Source organism: Papilio machaon, chromosome 14, assembly GCF_912999745.1.
Source record: "Papilio machaon chromosome 14, ilPapMach1.1, whole genome shotgun sequence".
NCBI classification, from domain to species: domain Eukaryota; kingdom Metazoa; phylum Arthropoda; class Insecta; order Lepidoptera; family Papilionidae; genus Papilio; species Papilio machaon.
Genome location: NC_059999.1, coordinates 6,838,027 through 6,857,685, shown reverse-complemented (window position 1 = coordinate 6,857,685; position 19,659 = coordinate 6,838,027). Strand labels below are relative to the sequence as shown.

The 19,659-nt window shown below is 32.6% G+C and overlaps 1 protein-coding gene across 1 annotated transcript; it reads left to right on the top strand.

Annotated features, from left to right (window-relative positions):
* The first annotated feature begins 9,318 nt into the window (after window positions 1-9,318).
* Window positions 9,319-18,785, top strand: LOC106708412. Its single transcript, XM_014499912.2, has 2 exons — window positions 9,319-9,398; window positions 17,254-18,785. The coding sequence occupies exon 2, from the start codon at window positions 17,257-17,259 to the stop codon at window positions 18,565-18,567; it is 1,311 nt and encodes a 436-aa protein (XP_014355398.2). The 5' UTR covers window positions 9,319-9,398; window positions 17,254-17,256; the 3' UTR covers window positions 18,568-18,785.
* Window positions 18,786-19,659: the final 874 nt, after the last annotated feature.

Sequence of the window (19,659 nt, the reverse complement as noted above, 5' to 3'; positions counted from 1 at the left end):
CGACGCACTGTGAACGCCCTTTGCCCCACTGCGGGGACATAGGACATTAAGTCAAAGTAACTCATAAAGAATGAGGCGTGTTGTTTTTGATAAAGAAGTCAACAGAATAAATAAATAAATTTATTATTATTGTAAGAATTGAAAATATACCAAAGATCTCTTCTCGTTTAACTTTAATAGTACTCGAAGTTTGAGATCGATCTTGATAAGTGCTGACTTTACCACTCCATCGGAGTCAAGTTTAAACATCGTGACTGTGAGATAAATTACAAAAGCATTTTTAACTTCCCTTCCAATAATCTGTCGATATTGGGAAAACCAACTTTCATAATATTTTTAAAACAGAATCTTTACTCTGAATTTTACCAATTACTTTTAAATCCTTACAATGAAATTGTTTTAAAGTTTTTTTTTTTCGTTTCATTTTTTGAACACTTACTTTCTTGTAACCTAAAATTTGCGGAGCTTGTGGATGTAAATGTAAACATGCAATATTTTATGTAATTTTGAAAACTCGTTTTTTTTTTTTTTTGAGAAACAGAAATATAGCTTTAGATAAAGTCTTAAGTAACAATTATAACATTAGCTATATGTAACGAAGAGTAGTTTTTATATTTGTCGTGTTGTACTCCTACAATTTATTAGCTAGATAACAGGCAGTTAAGAGATGGGAAGACTTAAGACGCTACGCTACATCTTGTACCATCCATTAAGTTAATGCATTCTAGGGAATTTATTATTTTTTCATATCTCAAGAGCTTCTTGTGAAAATTTCAATTTTCACAAAGTTGCGGCCAAGATAAAACAAAAGAGAAACAATTTTCGTTCTAACCCGAAAAATTTATCTGGCCCGGGGTGCATAAGTGGAACTAACTTACAATACCTCACTAGCAAAAACCTTGCCTGTCTATAGATATTTTGTCATGTCTTGTCTTTTGTATTATTTTCAAGTACAAGTTTGTTTTACATATTTTTTTACATAACTAACCGCTATAGTAGCGCTTTTCTCACCTGGTCAGATAAATTTGTCGCACAATACTCTATTTACTGGGTACGTTGCGGCTTTACTGCTTTACATTACCTACGTTTTACGTTTGACCCTCGCCTCAAATTTGTTTTTTATTAAGTTTCTCCACGTGGAAATGTTTGGGTTCATGTGTATTACCTCGTACCTCCTTTAATGGTTACTATGAACCTTGGACCGGGTAAACGGCTCCGCTTCTAACCAATGAACCGAGTAGTTTAGTATTTTTTTAAATTTACTACATCTCGGTACTTATATTATGTATTGCAAATAAGTTATATGTTATAGAGGGAAAATGTGGTTACACTCAAAAATTTATGTTTAGTACAAAATTATTTTTTAATACAAAAATATCGTTGTAACAATTGAATTATTACCTATCTAAAGTATTAAAACTTTTTACACAACTACGTATGTAAGCTAGTTTTTTAATATAATATCTTAATGAACAAGAATGGAAAGTGATTAGTCAAAACTTTGGCGATTGTTTGACCGTATCTCAAATGGTCAGTCTAACCTTTGACATGTTCACAAACAAGTCCATAAATAACTAGATATATTATTAGAATTCATGAATTGAACAAATCATTTGTATGGGCTCGTAAAATATTCGTATCGTAGTATTTACGACGCCATCTAAATTCTCCCTACTTTACGATATGGAGCTTGTTTTGATTATTTTCAAATTGACTATTTGTTAGAAATTCTGTTGTTTAGCTTTGGACTCTATTCACTAAAAAAAAATATTGTTTTGGAACGAAGTTCCTTATCGCGCGTTGTGAAAGGGGGTTAGACGGAAAAAATTCTTAAGAAAAGTTGTCACGACACTTTTTGCTATAGTAAGTATGTTAACGACGAATGAGCGCTACTTCACCATGGCAACGACGTGACAATATATAACGAAAATTCATAGAAATAAAATGTACTTATTGTGAAGACTTAAGTTTTTTATTCATAGAATAAACATTGGTTCCTTCACTAATTAATTGAAAGGAACTTCGTTCCATCCGGGTGTCCCTTGACACCTCTCAAGTTTTTTTTTTACGCCACGCTCGTGTCCTCACACGCACGATAAGTGTGACCACACTCATGTCTTACTAATATTACAACTGCGAAAGTTTAGATGGATGGATAGATAGATGTTTCTTAGAAGGTATCTACAGAATGTCTCAAGAGATCAGATGAAATTTGGTACAGATGGAGAACGTCTGGAAGAACACATATAATAGCACTCCCCATAACAACAAAAAAAAGTAAATTAATGACAGTTTTTTTGTTAACTTTTGATGTAGACTACAAAGAAAGTATATATTCGTTTGGATCAAAGAATGTACGAGTATCTTAAACACACAATGTATTGTATTACCTCTTTACATCTTCCACAAAATGTAAAGTTACAAAATAAACTGTTAACAAAGAAACCGCCGATGTGGCTCGCGAGTACAAAAGCACAAAAGTTTTCTGATGAAAATGAATGAAGAGTCAATTTCTTTTCTTCGAGAAATAGCTCCGTTCCGAATTGCAACGAGCTCAGATGAAACATCGACATTTTGTTCGCCTCCCGTTTTTTTTAATTAAAATCTCCAACTTTGTTTTGTCTAGTTGAAAACATTCTCATTTCTAAAAACGCCGAATCAAAGACTGGAACAAAATCTTTTAATTTAACTAACTACATACACAATTAATTAAAAAAAAACAATATTTGTTTTTGATCACCGTGTAAGAATTGTTCCTCAACAAAACAAAAACGAAAGAAATGTTTCCTAAAAATATTTGAACAAGGTGTTTAACACAATCCTTTGGTTCTATACGCACGATTTTTTCTATTTCATTTCTTAATAAAAAAACTAAATATAATTAATTAGGCTCGTCACAATGCACTTATTTAGTTTGAGTTTCGACCGAAAAAAACTGTCAGTAAACAATATGTCATTGTACAGATGTTTCGGCCATAGAAACCCACTGTTATAGTAGACAAAAGACATCATAATAATATTATAAATGCGAATGTTTGGATGGATGGATGGATGGATGTTTGAAGGTATCTCCAGAACGGCTCAAAGGATCTCGATGAAATTTATCATACCTGTAGAAGTAGAACATGGTCTAGAAAAAATTTAGGATACTCAATAAGTTTTTTTTAATTCCGCGCGGACGAAGTGGCGGGCGACAGCTAGTTTTCCATAATTGGTATATTGTTACGAATTATGATCACGTAATTGTGCCTCCGGATTTACCGGCACAAGTTATTTGGGCTACCCGAGGCCGGTAATTACGCTCACAGATCGGACATCGCCCGCGGCTTGTACACAATAATGATTTATCTATAGGTATCATTTTGATATTACTGTACTTGATTCATCTTCTATATATATAAAAGAAAGTCGTGTTAGTTACACTATTTATAACTCAAGATCGGTCGAACTGATTTAGCTAAAAATTGATGGGGAGGTAGCTTAGAACTAGGAGACGGACATAGGATTTTTTTTTATCTTGTGTGCATTTTTTTTATTTCGCGCGGACGGAGTCGCGGGTAAAAGCTAGTTGCTAAATAAATAAACATACGGCCTATTCACATAATTCTTAATGCTATTGCAGGTCTACTGGAGCACCAATAATTATTATATACTGCAGCAAAGACATTTAACATACACAATCGAAAAGGTACATTGTGAACCAAACCATAAGAACAAACAGAACTGGTACAGTTTCGGTTGTTAAATTTGACACTCGTGACAAATAACGAACGATTTTTTGGTCACTTTGTACAAAATATTAAAAGAAAAGTGCTAATAATGTCTGCTCTATAAATATTATTAATACACTAATTGTCGCCCGCGACTCCGTAAGCTCTCAATTAAAAAAACTTAATTAGTAGCCTATGTGTTCTTCCAGATTATGTTCTACATTTATGCCAAATTTCATTGAGATCCGTTGGGCCGTTCTGGAGATACTTTCAAACAGACATCTATCCATCTATACATCCATCCATCCATCTAAACATTCGCATTTATAATATTAGTATGATTCGAATCTCTTTTCTGTTAAGTCAAGTTATAAATGTCCTATAGACTAATAAGGTAAATCAAATTATGCCTAAATTAAAAAAAAAACAGCGTGTGATGCATTTTTTACACTTCATTTTTACAATTTACATTTGTATTTTTTTTTGTCAATTGTCCATTGGTTTTTTCTCTATTCATATCAGGAATAAATGTTAGTTCTTCTCCAGAATTACTTGATTGAAAAAAATCAATACAAATAAAGTGTCATTTTTAATTCAGCCTCCATACGGACGCAGTCACATGCGGTACCTAGTTTACTAATACGCCACGTACTAATAAATCCTATTGTATTCTATTAAGTTTCTGTATACGCAATGCCGTGTAGAGATACCGTAAATTTCATCCTACGACGATGTAATTACGATCGTGACAAAACAATGGAAACCATCTGTATAGTACGCTCAAGTATGTTTCTCGTTACATTTCGGTTGAAAGTCTTTACATTGTGTACTTTTTACCCTGGTAATTGATGACAGGTTTTCTTTTATTGGCAACTTTCTATTATATTCTTTTTTGCTTTGTTTTTTGTCTTATTACTTTTTCAATTAACATCTCGTATACTTTACCCGACTGTACTTGAAATTCTAATCTTGGAATGGAATTCAAATTTTCTTAATTCAAACGGTATCCTTTAAATGATCTCGAAACGTAACTCGGTAATTATGAAAAACTGTTATGTTTAAAAAAAAGGAATTCATTTTTGCGAATGTCTATAAACAGCGGTCACTATTTCACTGACACTTGCTTGTATGGCATCCATAATAAAAGAAAAAAAGCTTTTTTAACTTGAATAATATGGCTATAATTTTATTATATCTACGTACCTACATGAATGTTTATATCATTAATGTTGCTCTTAACGCCATTAGATGTGATTGTACAGTTTATGGAGGACATAAACACTTGCAGAGTGAGTTAGTACATAACAACTCTGTGATTAAACGAGATACGAGATCATAATATGAAGATTTACTAAGTAATAAAACTTAATTGATGTTTACTGATTTAATTTCACGTGCTATGTTAATGTGTAATTTAAATTAAAACAGATTTTATGTTTTCCAAAAAAATCTAGTTCTATCCACAAAGTGAAAAGGGTAGCAAAGTGTTATTTGTCGCTTTGATACAAGGATGGTTCACCATGATCGCTTCGGCAGGAACACTGCGCCGCGCCCAGATAGGAAATAAAATTTAAATAGATTGTCTCTTAAAATTCCGTTATAAGTTTTTCCTCTCTCTCTTTCTGAATATGGATATAAAATTGTTTTCAAAAAAGAAAAATATTTCAATTTAATTTGCCTCATGTTCAAACACAATATTTACCACAGAGATTCCATTCATCTTGGCGAATGAATTTTGAGGATGTACGTACAAGCTTATGCCTACTTATTATAAAAAAATCCCCACAATTCTTCTATTTCGAAATTTATACATTAAATATTTAACGATTACAAGATCTGAACTTAATAAAGGGAAAATTGTGAAGTCTTTTTTATGTAACAGGAATATTGTGTAATATAGTACTTTCCTTTATTCGAAGCATTATTACCCGAAATAATTTAATCTGTTATAACCATGGCTGTCTATACAACTAATTAAGACAAAATTTCAATGGAATCGACATCATGATTTTGTAACTAAAGTACTTAATAGCGTCATATTGGAATGTTTCCGCGTTAGAACTAAGTAAATCTTAATAAAGTTTACGTTAAACATTTTCTGGTCATCTGCCACCTGACTGTTGTACGTACCTGTTTAACATGGTAAGGTATACAGTGCTTTGAAAAAATGTAACGCCTTTAGGAATAGATGAAAATAATTCCTGCTGTCGAGTTTCGTCATCGGACGACCCGACAGACCACCAAGTTCCATCCACACCACCTCGATGGCTGGCAATCCACAACCGTGCGGTTTTCGCGTAGCTTTCTACCGCGTACCGCCACGTTGTGGAATGGTTTGTCCTCGGCGGTATTTCCAAACCGCTACGACTTGGAGTCCTTCAAGAAGCGAGCGTATCACCTTCTCAAAGGCCGGCAACGCATCTGCGATTCCTCTGGTATTGCAGATATCCATGGGCGTCGATGAACACCTTGGTGTTCCCGCTGCTCGTTTGCCCCCCTTCTCTTATAAAAAAAATAATTCACAAACGTTATATTGCAGCTACAAAAATTTCAGGCGCCAAAACCCTACATACCGTAAAATTAAATAATACCTCTGAAAATTGTATAATAAGTTTGTAATTCACATACACATAAATAATAATAAATGAATAAGAAACCTAATTGTTATTTAAATATTATAACTAATTTTGTGACGAATTCGAGATTCAACTGACTTAGAGCGATTTTAAAGTCGTCCTAATCTTAATTAATGCAAATGCTTTTGGCGATAAATTTTGTTATTCATGAATAACGGTTGTTGTTACTACTAAGTCTGAATAAAAAAAAACTGTGATGACTTTAAATCCATTCTAGAAGCCTGCTGATAAAGGCAGAAATTAGCACGCAGATTGACGTCTTTACTTTCAATATTTTAATAGACTCCAAAAAGAAGTCGTTTCTTAATTCGTCTGCACTGCATCGTTTTATATTTAGAAAATAAAAACAAAAAGTCTTTTTTCTAAATAAATATATTTGGCCCTCGAACAGGTTTTAAAAAGAATATAAAAGATTTATTTTTCAGAAGGTGGCCAATGATCGAGCGGCTACCTGAATTTGCCGAAATAGCGAAGCGACCGTTGCCCATAGATATCCGCAATTGCAGATGCGTTGCTTACTTTTAATTGACGAAAGAGGGGACATCCAGAAAAAGAAAATTTACCCTTCCTATTCAACTCCTTTCCCATTCTATACTTTCCGTACGACTAAAGGTGGGAAGGGAAAGTGGACTATAATTAGGTCTCCAGCACGAACACTCATCAGCTGAAACCCAGAATTGCTTCCACTTCACGGCTATCTTCTGTGTGGTCGTGGTATTTCACCGGGCGAGCTCATTCGTGCAACAGATGTAGTTATTACTGGTCACACACACACAGATCACACCACACCACAGTCAGAATTATTGTTAAGATAACTAAATATACACCAAGCACCAATCTTAATTCCATCAACTTAATCCAAATTATAAACCGTCTCAAGTAACACTTGTAGAACTAAATCAAAAGTAAACTTAATTAATAAATCTCATGAAAATAGGTCGATAAATATATTTGCTTCGAAATATTCTCATCTTCAATGAATCAGTTATGAATAAAGTTAAGTTTACTTTCATAACAAACTCCTAAACAAAACAGCGCCTAGATGAATTCAATAGCAACTTATACTTTCAGCTGTTTGCCTTCGAAATTATTAATTGGGCAATGTTAATGAAATCCAACAAGTCTCAACGACGATAAATAAATACAAAGCAAAACATCAAATTCTGCCAAATATAATAAAACATTTCAAAAATATAATTCGTTAACTAGAACATAAAATAATATCATCGGCAATAATTGATACGATATTCTACACGATAAAAAGGAATTAATCAATTATTTATCCGACATAATTCTATTGTATTTTTTACTTTTTGTTAATTTTGTTTCGGATGTGTATTTATTAAAAGTCCGCGCAACATTTAAAAAAAAACTTAGTAAATGACCTATGTGTTCTTCCAGACTGTGTTCTTCATCTATGTCAATTTCAATGAGGTCTATTAAATAGTTCTTGAAACACCTTCTAACAAACATACATCCAAACTTTCGCATTAATAATAATAGTAAAATTTAATTTGTTTTTAATTTTTTATCCCTTACAACTCACAAATTCCATGATTAAAAAAACGTTAATAGCAAATGTAACCATTAGGTATATAGCATATTTTAAGGAAAAAAAACCTTATAATGAGTTTTTGTTCCAGTCTTTTTGGTTCCGGTATCCGGGTAAAGCAAAATACTTATTATGATATTTTGTAAACAGCTGACATCGTCATTAAATATGATTGCATAATCTGTTACGAAACTTCCGTAACGTAATGTCAACGCGACCACGACGATCGCTTTCACCTTCCTTTTCTTCTTATAAACATGTAGCATTAAAAAAACAGAATGGCTATTCCTGCTTTTAGAAATAATAAAAATGGAATGACACATTGGACTTTAATCCTGACCAGCTAAAGTCAATCAGTCACCTTTTTTAGATGTATCTACAGACTAGCTGTCGCCCGCAACTCCGTCCGCGCGAAATAAAAAAAAAACACGTAATAAGTGGCCTATGTGTTATTCCAGACAGTGTTCTATATCTGTGCCAAATTTCATCAAGATCATTTGAGCCGTTCCGGAGATACCTTCAAATAAACATCCATCCATCCATTCGCATTCATAAAATTAGTAAAATTTACGGACTTTGCATTAACAGATTTTACTTGAGGGCTTCCACTGTAGTAACACCGGTATTAAAAATGTGTTAGTTAAAGTTTTTCTAAAAGATTATAAGGATGACAACATTCATTATTAGCGTGAATGCAGATGAAATCCACGTCTATAATATTTCGTCAATATGCAATTCATAGTGTTACAACATTTTGAAAAGGTCAGGTGGCATTTACGTTTTTTGTCAAATAACTTTATCAACGTCTCGAAAAAAAAATATCGAATTACTTAGGTACCAAGAGTATCTATAAAATGTCCCTTTACTTTAATGCACGATTTTAATCCACAACCTTAATTTATTTAGAAATACTTGGTTGTTTGTATGCATAGAGTAGGCTCCGAAACTAATGAACGGATTTGAAAAATTTTTTCACTGCTGGGACACTATCCCTAGGTAACATAGGCTATATTTATTATTACATTTTTTAATTCTTCGCAGACGAAGTCGCGGGCAACTGCTAGTTATTATATAAAATAATTCAATTCGGTTGATCAAAATTTATAGCTTGTGTTGAATGTACTGTTTTTGTAGTAAAGCAATAGAGGTCAAAAAGAAGGACAACTTACAAGGTGGATTACATTAAAATCGACGATTTCAAATAGTCTTCGCTAAAACAGGAAAAAGGGACATTCCTAAGGTAAACAATCCGCTATTTTGGCATTTAAGCTATGATTCATCACATTATAACGAAATGACTTCTACATTTTTACGATAATTCCACCTTGAATGAGTGATTAATATTACATAATTAGTACTAAGAACCTTACCTTCACTAGTAACATACGAATAAGTGACAGGTAAGTAGGGGGAGGTGCAGAATCGCTGCGTTTGCGCAGTAGTGACTTGGGAACATCGAATGCCAGTGCTGTGAAAGTGCCTTTATACTGTGACGCCACGGTAGGTCGATTTTGTGTGTGAAGTTACATCATTTTTAAATCTTTTTTTTTTACTATATAACAGTGTAATATATAAAATTAAAGTTGTACTGAGACTAAAATAGTTCACAAAAATGTTTAAATAAATTAATTACAAGTACACAGTATATAAAATTTAATAATTTATAAGAAAAAGTAGTTACATAATTTTATGTACTAGTTATAGCGAACAAATGTCCAATACGAGTGCGATATAGCTTTTGTGAAAGGTCTTTTCTTGGGTATGTATGTACATTTGTTCCACTGTGATCATTGTTAACCAATTTTTGTACGAAGTGGCATTAAAATCGCCACTCCGAGGAAGTGTTTAGAGGAAGTCATTAGGAAATTTTTGTTTTAATTTAATAAATGTAGTTTTTCACCATTTAAGAGTTAAAGTAGCAAGTAAAAATTAGCAAATCTTGTTAAATGTTGTGCACAAAATTTGCGATTTTTTTTATTATAAAAAATTTCTATTAACAGACTAAGAGGTTGTAGGAAATTCTTTCTTTAAACGTCCAATGACGCAATTATGTAATCAAGTAAGTAGAGTAAAAAGTTCGAAACAAAGAACAGGGAACAAAAGGAAGTAAAAAACTCAACTTCTTTCATTCGACAGCTCTTACACAAAAATCTAATTAATGCGTTTTTTTAGGGTTCCGTACCTCGAAAGGAAAACGGAACCCTTATAGGATCACTTTGTTGTCCGTCCATCCCTTCACCCGTCTGTCTGTCTGTATGTCGAGTACCTTTTTCTCAGGAATACATGGAGATATCAAGCTGGAATTTATATCAAATACTTAGATCTACTGTCCCTTGAAGCTGTAAAAAAATTAAACATCTAAGCCAACGCAATCAAATGATACAGACGGTTAAGCCGCAAATTTTCGACTCTCGCAAGGGAATTAAACCTACAGGGTGCTTCTCGTAAACTCAGAATCTTAAAATTTTGTACGCAGCAACGTCTTATAACACAGATAAAGGAAAAAATAACCGTAAATTTTACTTATACACCTATAAATTTGTACGGAACACTCGGTGCGCGAGTCCGATACGCACTTAGTCGGTTTTAATTTAAATGTATCAATCTGGTTGTACCGCAACATTCGGCTTACATTTTGCAAAAACGATACTTATTTTCTTTTTATATATCAAACAAACAATATTCTCGTTGTAAATGAAATTGTATGATTCCATTCTTAACGTATATAACAGTCATTATAAAAATCCACATTGTACATACATATAAAGTACATTTAAATTGTATTTCATTTGTATTTAACCTATATTTCATCTTATTGAAATGTTCCTTGTTCCTTTAAAAAGTACAAAGTGCTATGCTTTCCAATTATATCGTTCGACGACGTATTGTTTACCTGTATAGCTGTATGACGTCAGGACATTTAACTCTCATCTTATTGTGTACGAGTAGTCTATAAAATAATATTTCTTTGCAGTTATCTTTTATCAAATACTAGCTTTTACCCGCGACTACGTCCGCGCGGAATTAAAAAATTGCACACAAGATAAAAAAGTTCCTATGTCCGTCTCCTAGTTCTAAGCTACCTCCCCATCAATTTTCAGCTAAATCAGTTCGACCGATCTTGAGTTATAAATAGTGTAACTAACACGACTTCCTTTTATATATATAGATGTTCCTACTTTTCTAACAAAAGTCTATAGGAGGAACTCAGAGCATATTGTTTTTTAATTATATTTTTTATGATTGTTTACATAATTCACACAATGAATAAAATAAGAATTTAATTACTATTGATGTCAATTCATTGTTCAGATATTGTTATATCAACATAAACCATAGAAACACTATAAATTTTTTAGCGTAATAATATTTTTTTTATATTATTAGGTGGCATACGCTTTTCGCTATACGTATCTATGAGTGTGAGTGTGTTTGCGTGTGTGTCTTAAATGTCAAGATTCATTGCCGAATGCTGACGTCAAATTAAAGGGTCCCCAGTTCAAAGTTGTTAAGTAAACAATACAACACAGATGTGTACAATTTCAAACTACGATGTGAAGCAAATTTAATTACTTACTATTTGCTTAACTGTTATAAGCGTTTATTATTTCATTCTTCGTAAATTTAACTCTGTAAGTTGAATTATTTTGTAGTAAAGTATCATGCAAATTATATTGGTCAAGTTATATTTTATAACCGTTACAATTATAATGTGAATTTTGACATTTTACAATCAGACTAGGCTTAATTATACATTCGGATCGGATGGCTATATTTCTATAGCCATAAACGTATTTTAGTTATTACTAGAGGTCGCCCGCGATTTCATGGTCTATCTTTCAATAATACACCCATCAAAATAATTCCAGCGTTTTCAGAGACAACCCAGAACAATCGCAGATTTGCGGACAGACATACAAATAAATAAAAAATTGTAAACTGAATTTTCATTATAAGCATCTCAAATACACATTTTTTTTTTTAGATATTACATACTTTCAAATTGCATTAAATACTAACTGTCACCCGCGAATTAAAGAAAACATAATAAGTAGCCTATGTGGCCTATGTATCATGTACAACTATACCAAATTTCATCGAGATCCTTTGAGCTATTCTGGAGATACCTTCAAACATACATCCATCCATCCAAACACTCACATTTATAATATTAGTAATTATAGACAGATAAGATTTTGTTTAATTATATGTATTCATTACACTACATCTACGTAAAGTTAATTCTCAGCCATGGTCTTATGAGATTACATAAAATTATAGAAACCTCTACATCGAAAAAATGCTGCTATTGAAATATTTTCATTACCATTGTGCATTGACGTCTTTCTTCTACAAGGTGGTATAAACATGAATACAAAAGCGACAGTGTAAATGATAATTGCAACCATCCATTGTAAATATATGTAGAGACTAAATACAAACGTGCGAGTAGGCCGCCTTTCACTTTCAATGGCGAGTTCGTTCGCATGGCCTTACATCACTTCGGCTCGTTTCCTACCACGGGTTTCCATTGCCGAAACACATGTATAAAAACCATCTTTGTTTTTTTAAAACAGATTAAGAAATAGTGGTATTTAATAGAGTGATTAACTTCCCATATTTTATGTAATATGACGATGTCGTAGTAATATTTGCGTCCGTGTAAAACACGAGCTAAAACTTAAGGTTCAGGAAAAAAAATTGAAATTTAATCAAACAATGTTGTAAGCAAAATTGACATTTTCGACCTTCTTTCTAGTGACCTCGCAACACGTGTTACGTAGAAAATAAAAGAAAAGAAGGTCGGAAATTTAAAAGCTTTTTTTAATCGAATGATTGCCTATACTAATATTATGTTGGGGGAAAGATTTGATTGCTTTTTTTACATTGAACAGGCTCCGAAACTTTTAGAAGTTATGTTAAGTTACCGATTTGATATTTTTTCCGTTGTTGGGAAGCTACACTATCCCGAGGTGACATAGACTATATTTATTACTAGATTAATTTACTTTTAATTCCGGTCGGATTTAATTATTGTTTATCTCAAACAAGAAGCTCTATTTCGCACCTAACCTATTATCACCATTTATTCGTGTCCGTTAATTCCATTTCTATTTCATCAATCGATTGGCCAACTGACAATGGTAATGTATTTCTCGGGTTTCAACGTTCAATGTAAATCAATTTGTGATCTCTGTCGAATTTTCATAAAGATAAAGACTGACCTTTAAAAATAGATAGGCTATAAGACGTGGGATTTTGTGCCTATTTGATTTTCGCAATTTTGAGGCTGACGGTTGCGGTGTATAGCGGCAGTGATCATTTGAACTAATAATAGAAATAGATTTCTATCTCTATTGATCTCTATCTCTCTAGATCTCTATAGATCTTCTGCTGTTAGTAAGATAAAAGCAAAAGCTGGCATTCCCAAGCAATGACCTATTCATTAATAGAGATTAGTGGGCCTAGCACGTATATCACCATCGTATCATCTTTAATTGTGTCAAAATTAGTTTGACATTGTTGGCGTATTTTACGCCCTGCACAAATTTTAAAACAAATTTTGTCGATGATGACGCAATAGCAATAATCACAAATATTCGTGCTAGGCCCCCTGTTAAAGTCTGTGTGTCTATTCCGTGTCTTTCTGTGTACTCTTAGTCAAAACAAATCGTGTTTTATATTTGATTGTGTGATTGCTATGAATGTCATAGAAGTAAAAGTATGTAGATCAGTAGCGCTTCACAGTAATGCCGATATGCGCTTTCTAAGAGTGCAGTTTCACTAAATCAAGATATCAAATCGCAACGAATCGTGTCTGCACGCTTCGTCTACTCTAACATAATTTGTAGGTGATATTATAAATAGCTGACGTTACATCTGCATTCCTAACACACATCATTGGCTTACTTTCTTATACCAGTTTACATAATAGCTTGCTTATATTTTAAAGATATATTGTATAACATTTGTTCTTCTAGTAACACTTAAATAACTGGTAAATTTAGTTTCCTTGTCCATTATCAACTCACTATATGTCTGCACCGAGGAGCCTACCCTAAGTTAAGGGTGACTAGGCCACAGTTAACCATGCTGGCCTAGTGCTGGTTGGTTGACTTCACACATATCATTGAAATTCTTCTCAGATATGTGCAGGTTGCAACACGATGTTTTTCTTTACCGTAAGAACGTCGGATAAATGTACATATGTAAATCGAAAGACACATTGGTACATGGCAGGATTCGAACCCAGGACCTGCAGATTGCAAGTCAAGTGCTTAACCTCTGAGCCACTGACGCTCTCATTTCCAGTTCCATTTCCAGTCAAACAAAAATTATTCAATTCCCAAAAGTCCAGTTAATGGTTAGTCACAGGAAATTACTATAATTTTTTTGGACTGATGAAAGAAAAGATACATATCCTGCAAGTATTTTTTCACGCTGTCTCTTTGTTCTGTATTATATTGTATAGTGTATTAATTTTAATCTAAATCATACATTGGAAATCTTGGAACTCTGCTTAGTTGAGACCATATTGTTTTTCACGTTGGGTAAATGTAAACTAATATAAAAAATATTCTTTATTCCGTTGTTAATACACTACTTTAAACAAATTACGTGATCACAATCAATTTCCAATTGTTATCCCGTTCGAATCACATCTTGCACTTTTTTTCGCGCCTAAATCTATCAATGTTTTTTTTTACTTGATTAGGTGAAGGTGTTATTGGTGGCCAGTTATTACATCAAAAATATTACATATTAAAATAATTATATTTTCTATAAATTACGTTGAATTAAATGAACTCTTATTCTAAATAAATAATCTAATTAATATAAAATATGTATTACTCTTGCGCTTAATTTATTAGCGCCATCTGTTGATCGAATTATTGAAAAACCACACGCACCTAATTTAAATTGTAAGTCAAGACACGAAAGACTTGCAATTGTCTTACAAAGGGGACCGGTAACTTGGTAACAAAGTAGACGCGGTGTACCGATTACGCAACCGGCCAGGCGGTTTTATCTTTTATTGAATAACCGAATAAATTCTTCATTTCACTGTATAATTAAGCCAGCAACTTTACGGCACAAAAGGAAAGTTTAACAAACTAAACATTGACCCAAAAAGTTTCACGAATTCCAGGAATGAATGAGACTCGCGTTGTTTAAAGGATATCGAAGGAAATTGAATGGGGGTATATAAATTTTTGTAACTTTGTAAGCTTTCGTTAAATTCAAACGAAGGGATCTAAGAAGTCATGATTGTTTTAATAATTTTCTTCAACTTTTTCTATTTCATGACAATGTTCGATGTTCTTTGATTTGGGATGATTATTTTGTATCATTTTCATTTTCAATTTGTAAGCATTAGGATATTTAAATTCTTTCAATTGAACTGAAGAGTTTTTCAATTTCTATTATTTATTACTTTCTTTCTATCTTTTATTACAACTCTTGTTAAAATTTATAATCGCTACTAAAAATACTTTTTTTTTTACTTTTAGTACATGACACCTTCTACATGTCTATAAAAATACTGTTACTTAATTCTTTTTTTTTTTCATCTCTTTTTATTTTATGAAAATAAACAAATACTAAAGCCCGTTGATGAAGAATGAAAACATCGATCCAATAAAATTGCCGTAAAGTTTATTTGTACTGCGATAACCAATTAAAGTTGTTTGCAACATGAGTGATTTGTTTACGCTTGTTAGAGATTTATATAACATCGTGTTTTACAAATTATGTGTTTAATACCAAGAAACCCTTATACTCCCTCAGAGTCCCTTATACAAAACAAATATTTGTTTTTGGTCACCGAATAAGTTTCCTACGGATCCAAAGCGAACTGGAACCGGAGTTAATCATTTTGATAAAAAACTAAAGAATTTGTTACGTGCTATCGAACCGTTTCGCAGAAAGGCTCATTACACAAAACTGGATTTATAATGTAGTAAAATTATATGTTCCATTTTCGTGTCCGCAGATTAGAGGCGTTACAGAACAGCACAAACCATTATTCGCCTGAAATTATTCGATCCTTAAGAATCAGATCATTTTTTGGAAATGCTACTACAAGTTTAGCATCTTAAGACTTGAATGTTACATACAATTAAATATTCTGCGAGGTAAATTAAATTAGCAAACATCAAATGGGAACTTGGTTCGATAAAGTTATCCAGTGCATGCTGGTTAATTTAGTTTGGTCGAAGTCAATAGCTTGCTGGAATTCAACACGCCTCATAGTTTCTCATAATATAATTTCAACGAAGATGTTTTAGTAAACACTAACATGTTATATGAATGGTTGCAATGGACGTGTTAAAACACCCTTTTTTAATGAACTCGCCAACGAATTGACTACATAAGAACATATTGGTACGGCAATATACGATTTCACGTACATTCTCGTGAAAAACAATTACCTACCATCTGGGTCCGTTAAGAATTTATTATCACTACTCATGTACTATAACATCATACTTAAGATCAATAACGTTACGTTAACGTAAACGAGAATAAAATTTGATTTATTAAACAGATAGTTTAAATGTAAACCTATAAAGCATGAATTTTCGTCATTGAGTCAAAAGTTAACTTCATAGAGTGCATTGCTTTTTAATTCTATTGTTTATCATAATTTATTCAATTTTGGCACACTTATTGTACAATACGCTAATGGAAAACAATAGGTATTGAAAATTCTTCTTCTTCTTGAGGTGCCTCTCCGACTAGCGAAGGTTGGCGGTCAGTTCTCCATATTTCTGTTTATTCCTTGCGAGGCGAAACAGTTGGGCGGCACTCGCAATTCCAGTCCACTCTCTGATGTTGCGCAACCACGATTTCTTCCGACGGCCAACACTCCTTTTGCCGGCAACTTGAAAATTACAGTATATCAATTTATGTCATCTTAATTTTGACGCATCTGTACAATCAATGGACGTATTTACAAATGTTATATACACAATTATAGTACAAAACATAGGAAATAACAGATATCAGTATCAAATAGCCTTTGTACATTGTCTTCGTTTGTTACTAAATGCGTTGTATTGCAGTGCTATAGATATTCGGACAAATGAACGGACATTCAAGTAATGTATGCGCAATACCGTATAGTTAATAATTCGAGTGTCCAATATAAGCAATAATTTAACATACAGACATCGTAAGGATGCAGTATCTCTTAGGTTTAACATCAATTTTGTTGAATAGATTATATGAGTACAATGCAAATTACTAACATTTCAACGCAAAAACGTGGGGGCATATAAAAAGTTAGACAAGCACTAATAGTAATAAATTTGGAAGAACATATATTTAATGAAATTATTTCTCTTTATTACAGAAAATGAAGTTGTTCTTCCTCTTCGTGGTACTGATCTACAGTAACATATCGCAAGGAGCTGTAGACGTAGAAAAAACGGTGAAACAGGTTGAGAATATATTAAAAACCAATTCTCTACTACCAAGACTAACACGAGATGAAATATTACAACTATTAAACGATTTAAGAGATGAAGATGCGAAAAATACTATACCACTAAGTAAAATGGAAAACGAAGAAAGCAAAAATCAAGAAAGTACAACAACACAGACTCAGTTGTTAAATATAAAAACAACTTTGCAACCAACAGAAGTAACAAGTACTGTTGAAAGTACAACAAAAAGTGGTAGCACAAAACTAGCAGTAGTCCTCCCGTATACTCCTCGAGATGGATCATCGTTACAAGAATTATATACAAGACCACCTCGTGTTGAAATTGTACCTGAATCTAAGGTAACAAAGAGACCATCAACTACGCCAAAGTCTAAAGAAAACGCAAAGTCGAATAACAATATGAACGAAATCTTCAAACAAGATTTTCCAGCTGAGTTACAAGCATTTCTAAATGCGCATGGTTTGGAAGGTAAACCAGGTCAGGATAATTTTTTGTTACCCCTAGATGGTTTTAAGCCTTTACCACCTCCGGCAAAGGTCGTGGATGGATCTATTGAATTACCTGAAAGTATATTACTAGCTTACGACTTGATATCACCTTCAGATAGTAAATCAACTTCAGCTAAAACTAATGTTGGTTCTCAAACCAATTTTTTATATGACCCTTTACCACCGCAATATCCATTTGAATTAGATACATCATCATCTGAAAATAAAGAAACGATATTTCCTTATGATATGCCAAAACCGAGAAAACCGAAAGCAGTCACCTCAACTCCGAACTACGAACCCATAGATTACGATTCAGTAAAAGTTATACCACTAAACAAGGGACCAAGTCCGATAGACGATGAAAAAATCATTTTCAATTTAGAACAAAATAAAAGGCAGACTAATGAAAGTACGAATAAGGAAGACTTTACTAATGATACGATAACTACAGAAGTGCCGACTACTGTAGCAAGTGAGCTTAAAGATGCAGTACCCGCGGCAGATAATGACCAGGGTGCATCGATTGCTGATCTTGAAGATTCTTTTGGAGGTGCAGCACCTGAGGTACCTGGCGATTCCGTACTACCGCCACCAAGAAAAAATGGATTTTATTGGATGTTAGATTGGAACAGTTTTCTTGAAGTAGGCGATGGTGATTCAAAAGTCAACATTCGTTTTGAACCAAAATTAGGAGATCCACAAATGTTTTTACCAGTAAATGTTCCTTAATATGTTAGAACTTCTGAGTAGTTGTCTAGTCTGATCTGGTTTAAGTAATTCCACGGCTTTCTCTAGACTATTTTATATTCTACTCCAAAGGTAACTGCCATATTAATTGACATGAAATAGAAATGTACTTCAAATAATCTGCAATTTAATTTTAATGAAAATGATAAAATCTTTACAACAAACAGCAAAATAATCCTTGTATATAAAAACAAATTAGAAATAAGGTTTAGACATAAACGTTAAATATTCATGTGGTTGGTAAACTAATAGTAAATTTAGAATAGGCTATAGTGTACCAAAAATTGTTTTATAATTTGTATTTTATAAATTAAATAATTTACAAATTAAATAGTTTTTCATTTTCTTGTCAATTTTATATTTAAACTAGAAAGCGACGACATGACAAGGTTCATTATGTCCTCTAATAGGTTTTAAGGTGATGCCACTAGACACTTAATTGCTACCCAATTACTTTCTTAGAAATAAGTATTAAAGTAATAAATAAATTCACTATTCATTTTTAAATTAATTTGATCATTACTTCTATTTTAGCATTTTGTAACAGAAAGAAAGTATAGTTAACGTTACAGTTCAATAAATTCGTCGCTACAAGCTGTGTTACTTCTTGTGTTGCTAAACTAAGGCAAGTTTGTGTTGCAACCTGCAGGTATTTGTTTCATTTACCTCCACAAAAAAGGTAATTGTTACTTTATACTTTGTAGGTTTTCTTTCTGGTACACGGTCTGAAAACTTGATAATGTTAAAGTTATAACAACAATTAACAAGTAATTGTTTTAATTAGGAGTTTTCTTTAGTTATTATCAGTATATTTTACCAAAATTTTGTCACAGCTTTAGAGCTGTTTTTAAATTATGATTGAAAATTACACAACTAATTACATATAGCTATTATTGTGGACTCATGAGACATCCGTGTTTTGTCGAATTTTACTCTTCAATTACATATTTATTTTTGGATTCGACTCAAACTGAATGCACTTCAGGCATGTGACTACCAAATTAATACGTGTTTATAAATTAAATCATCAATATGTAAATTTTGATTTAACATTTTAGATGTATTCACTGTGAA

What these genes read in the sequence shown, in the direction of transcription:
- LOC106708412 (XM_014499912.2), top strand. Translation starts at nt 17,257, where the DNA reads ATGAAGTTGTTCTTCCTCTTCGTGGTACTGATCTACAGTAACATATCG.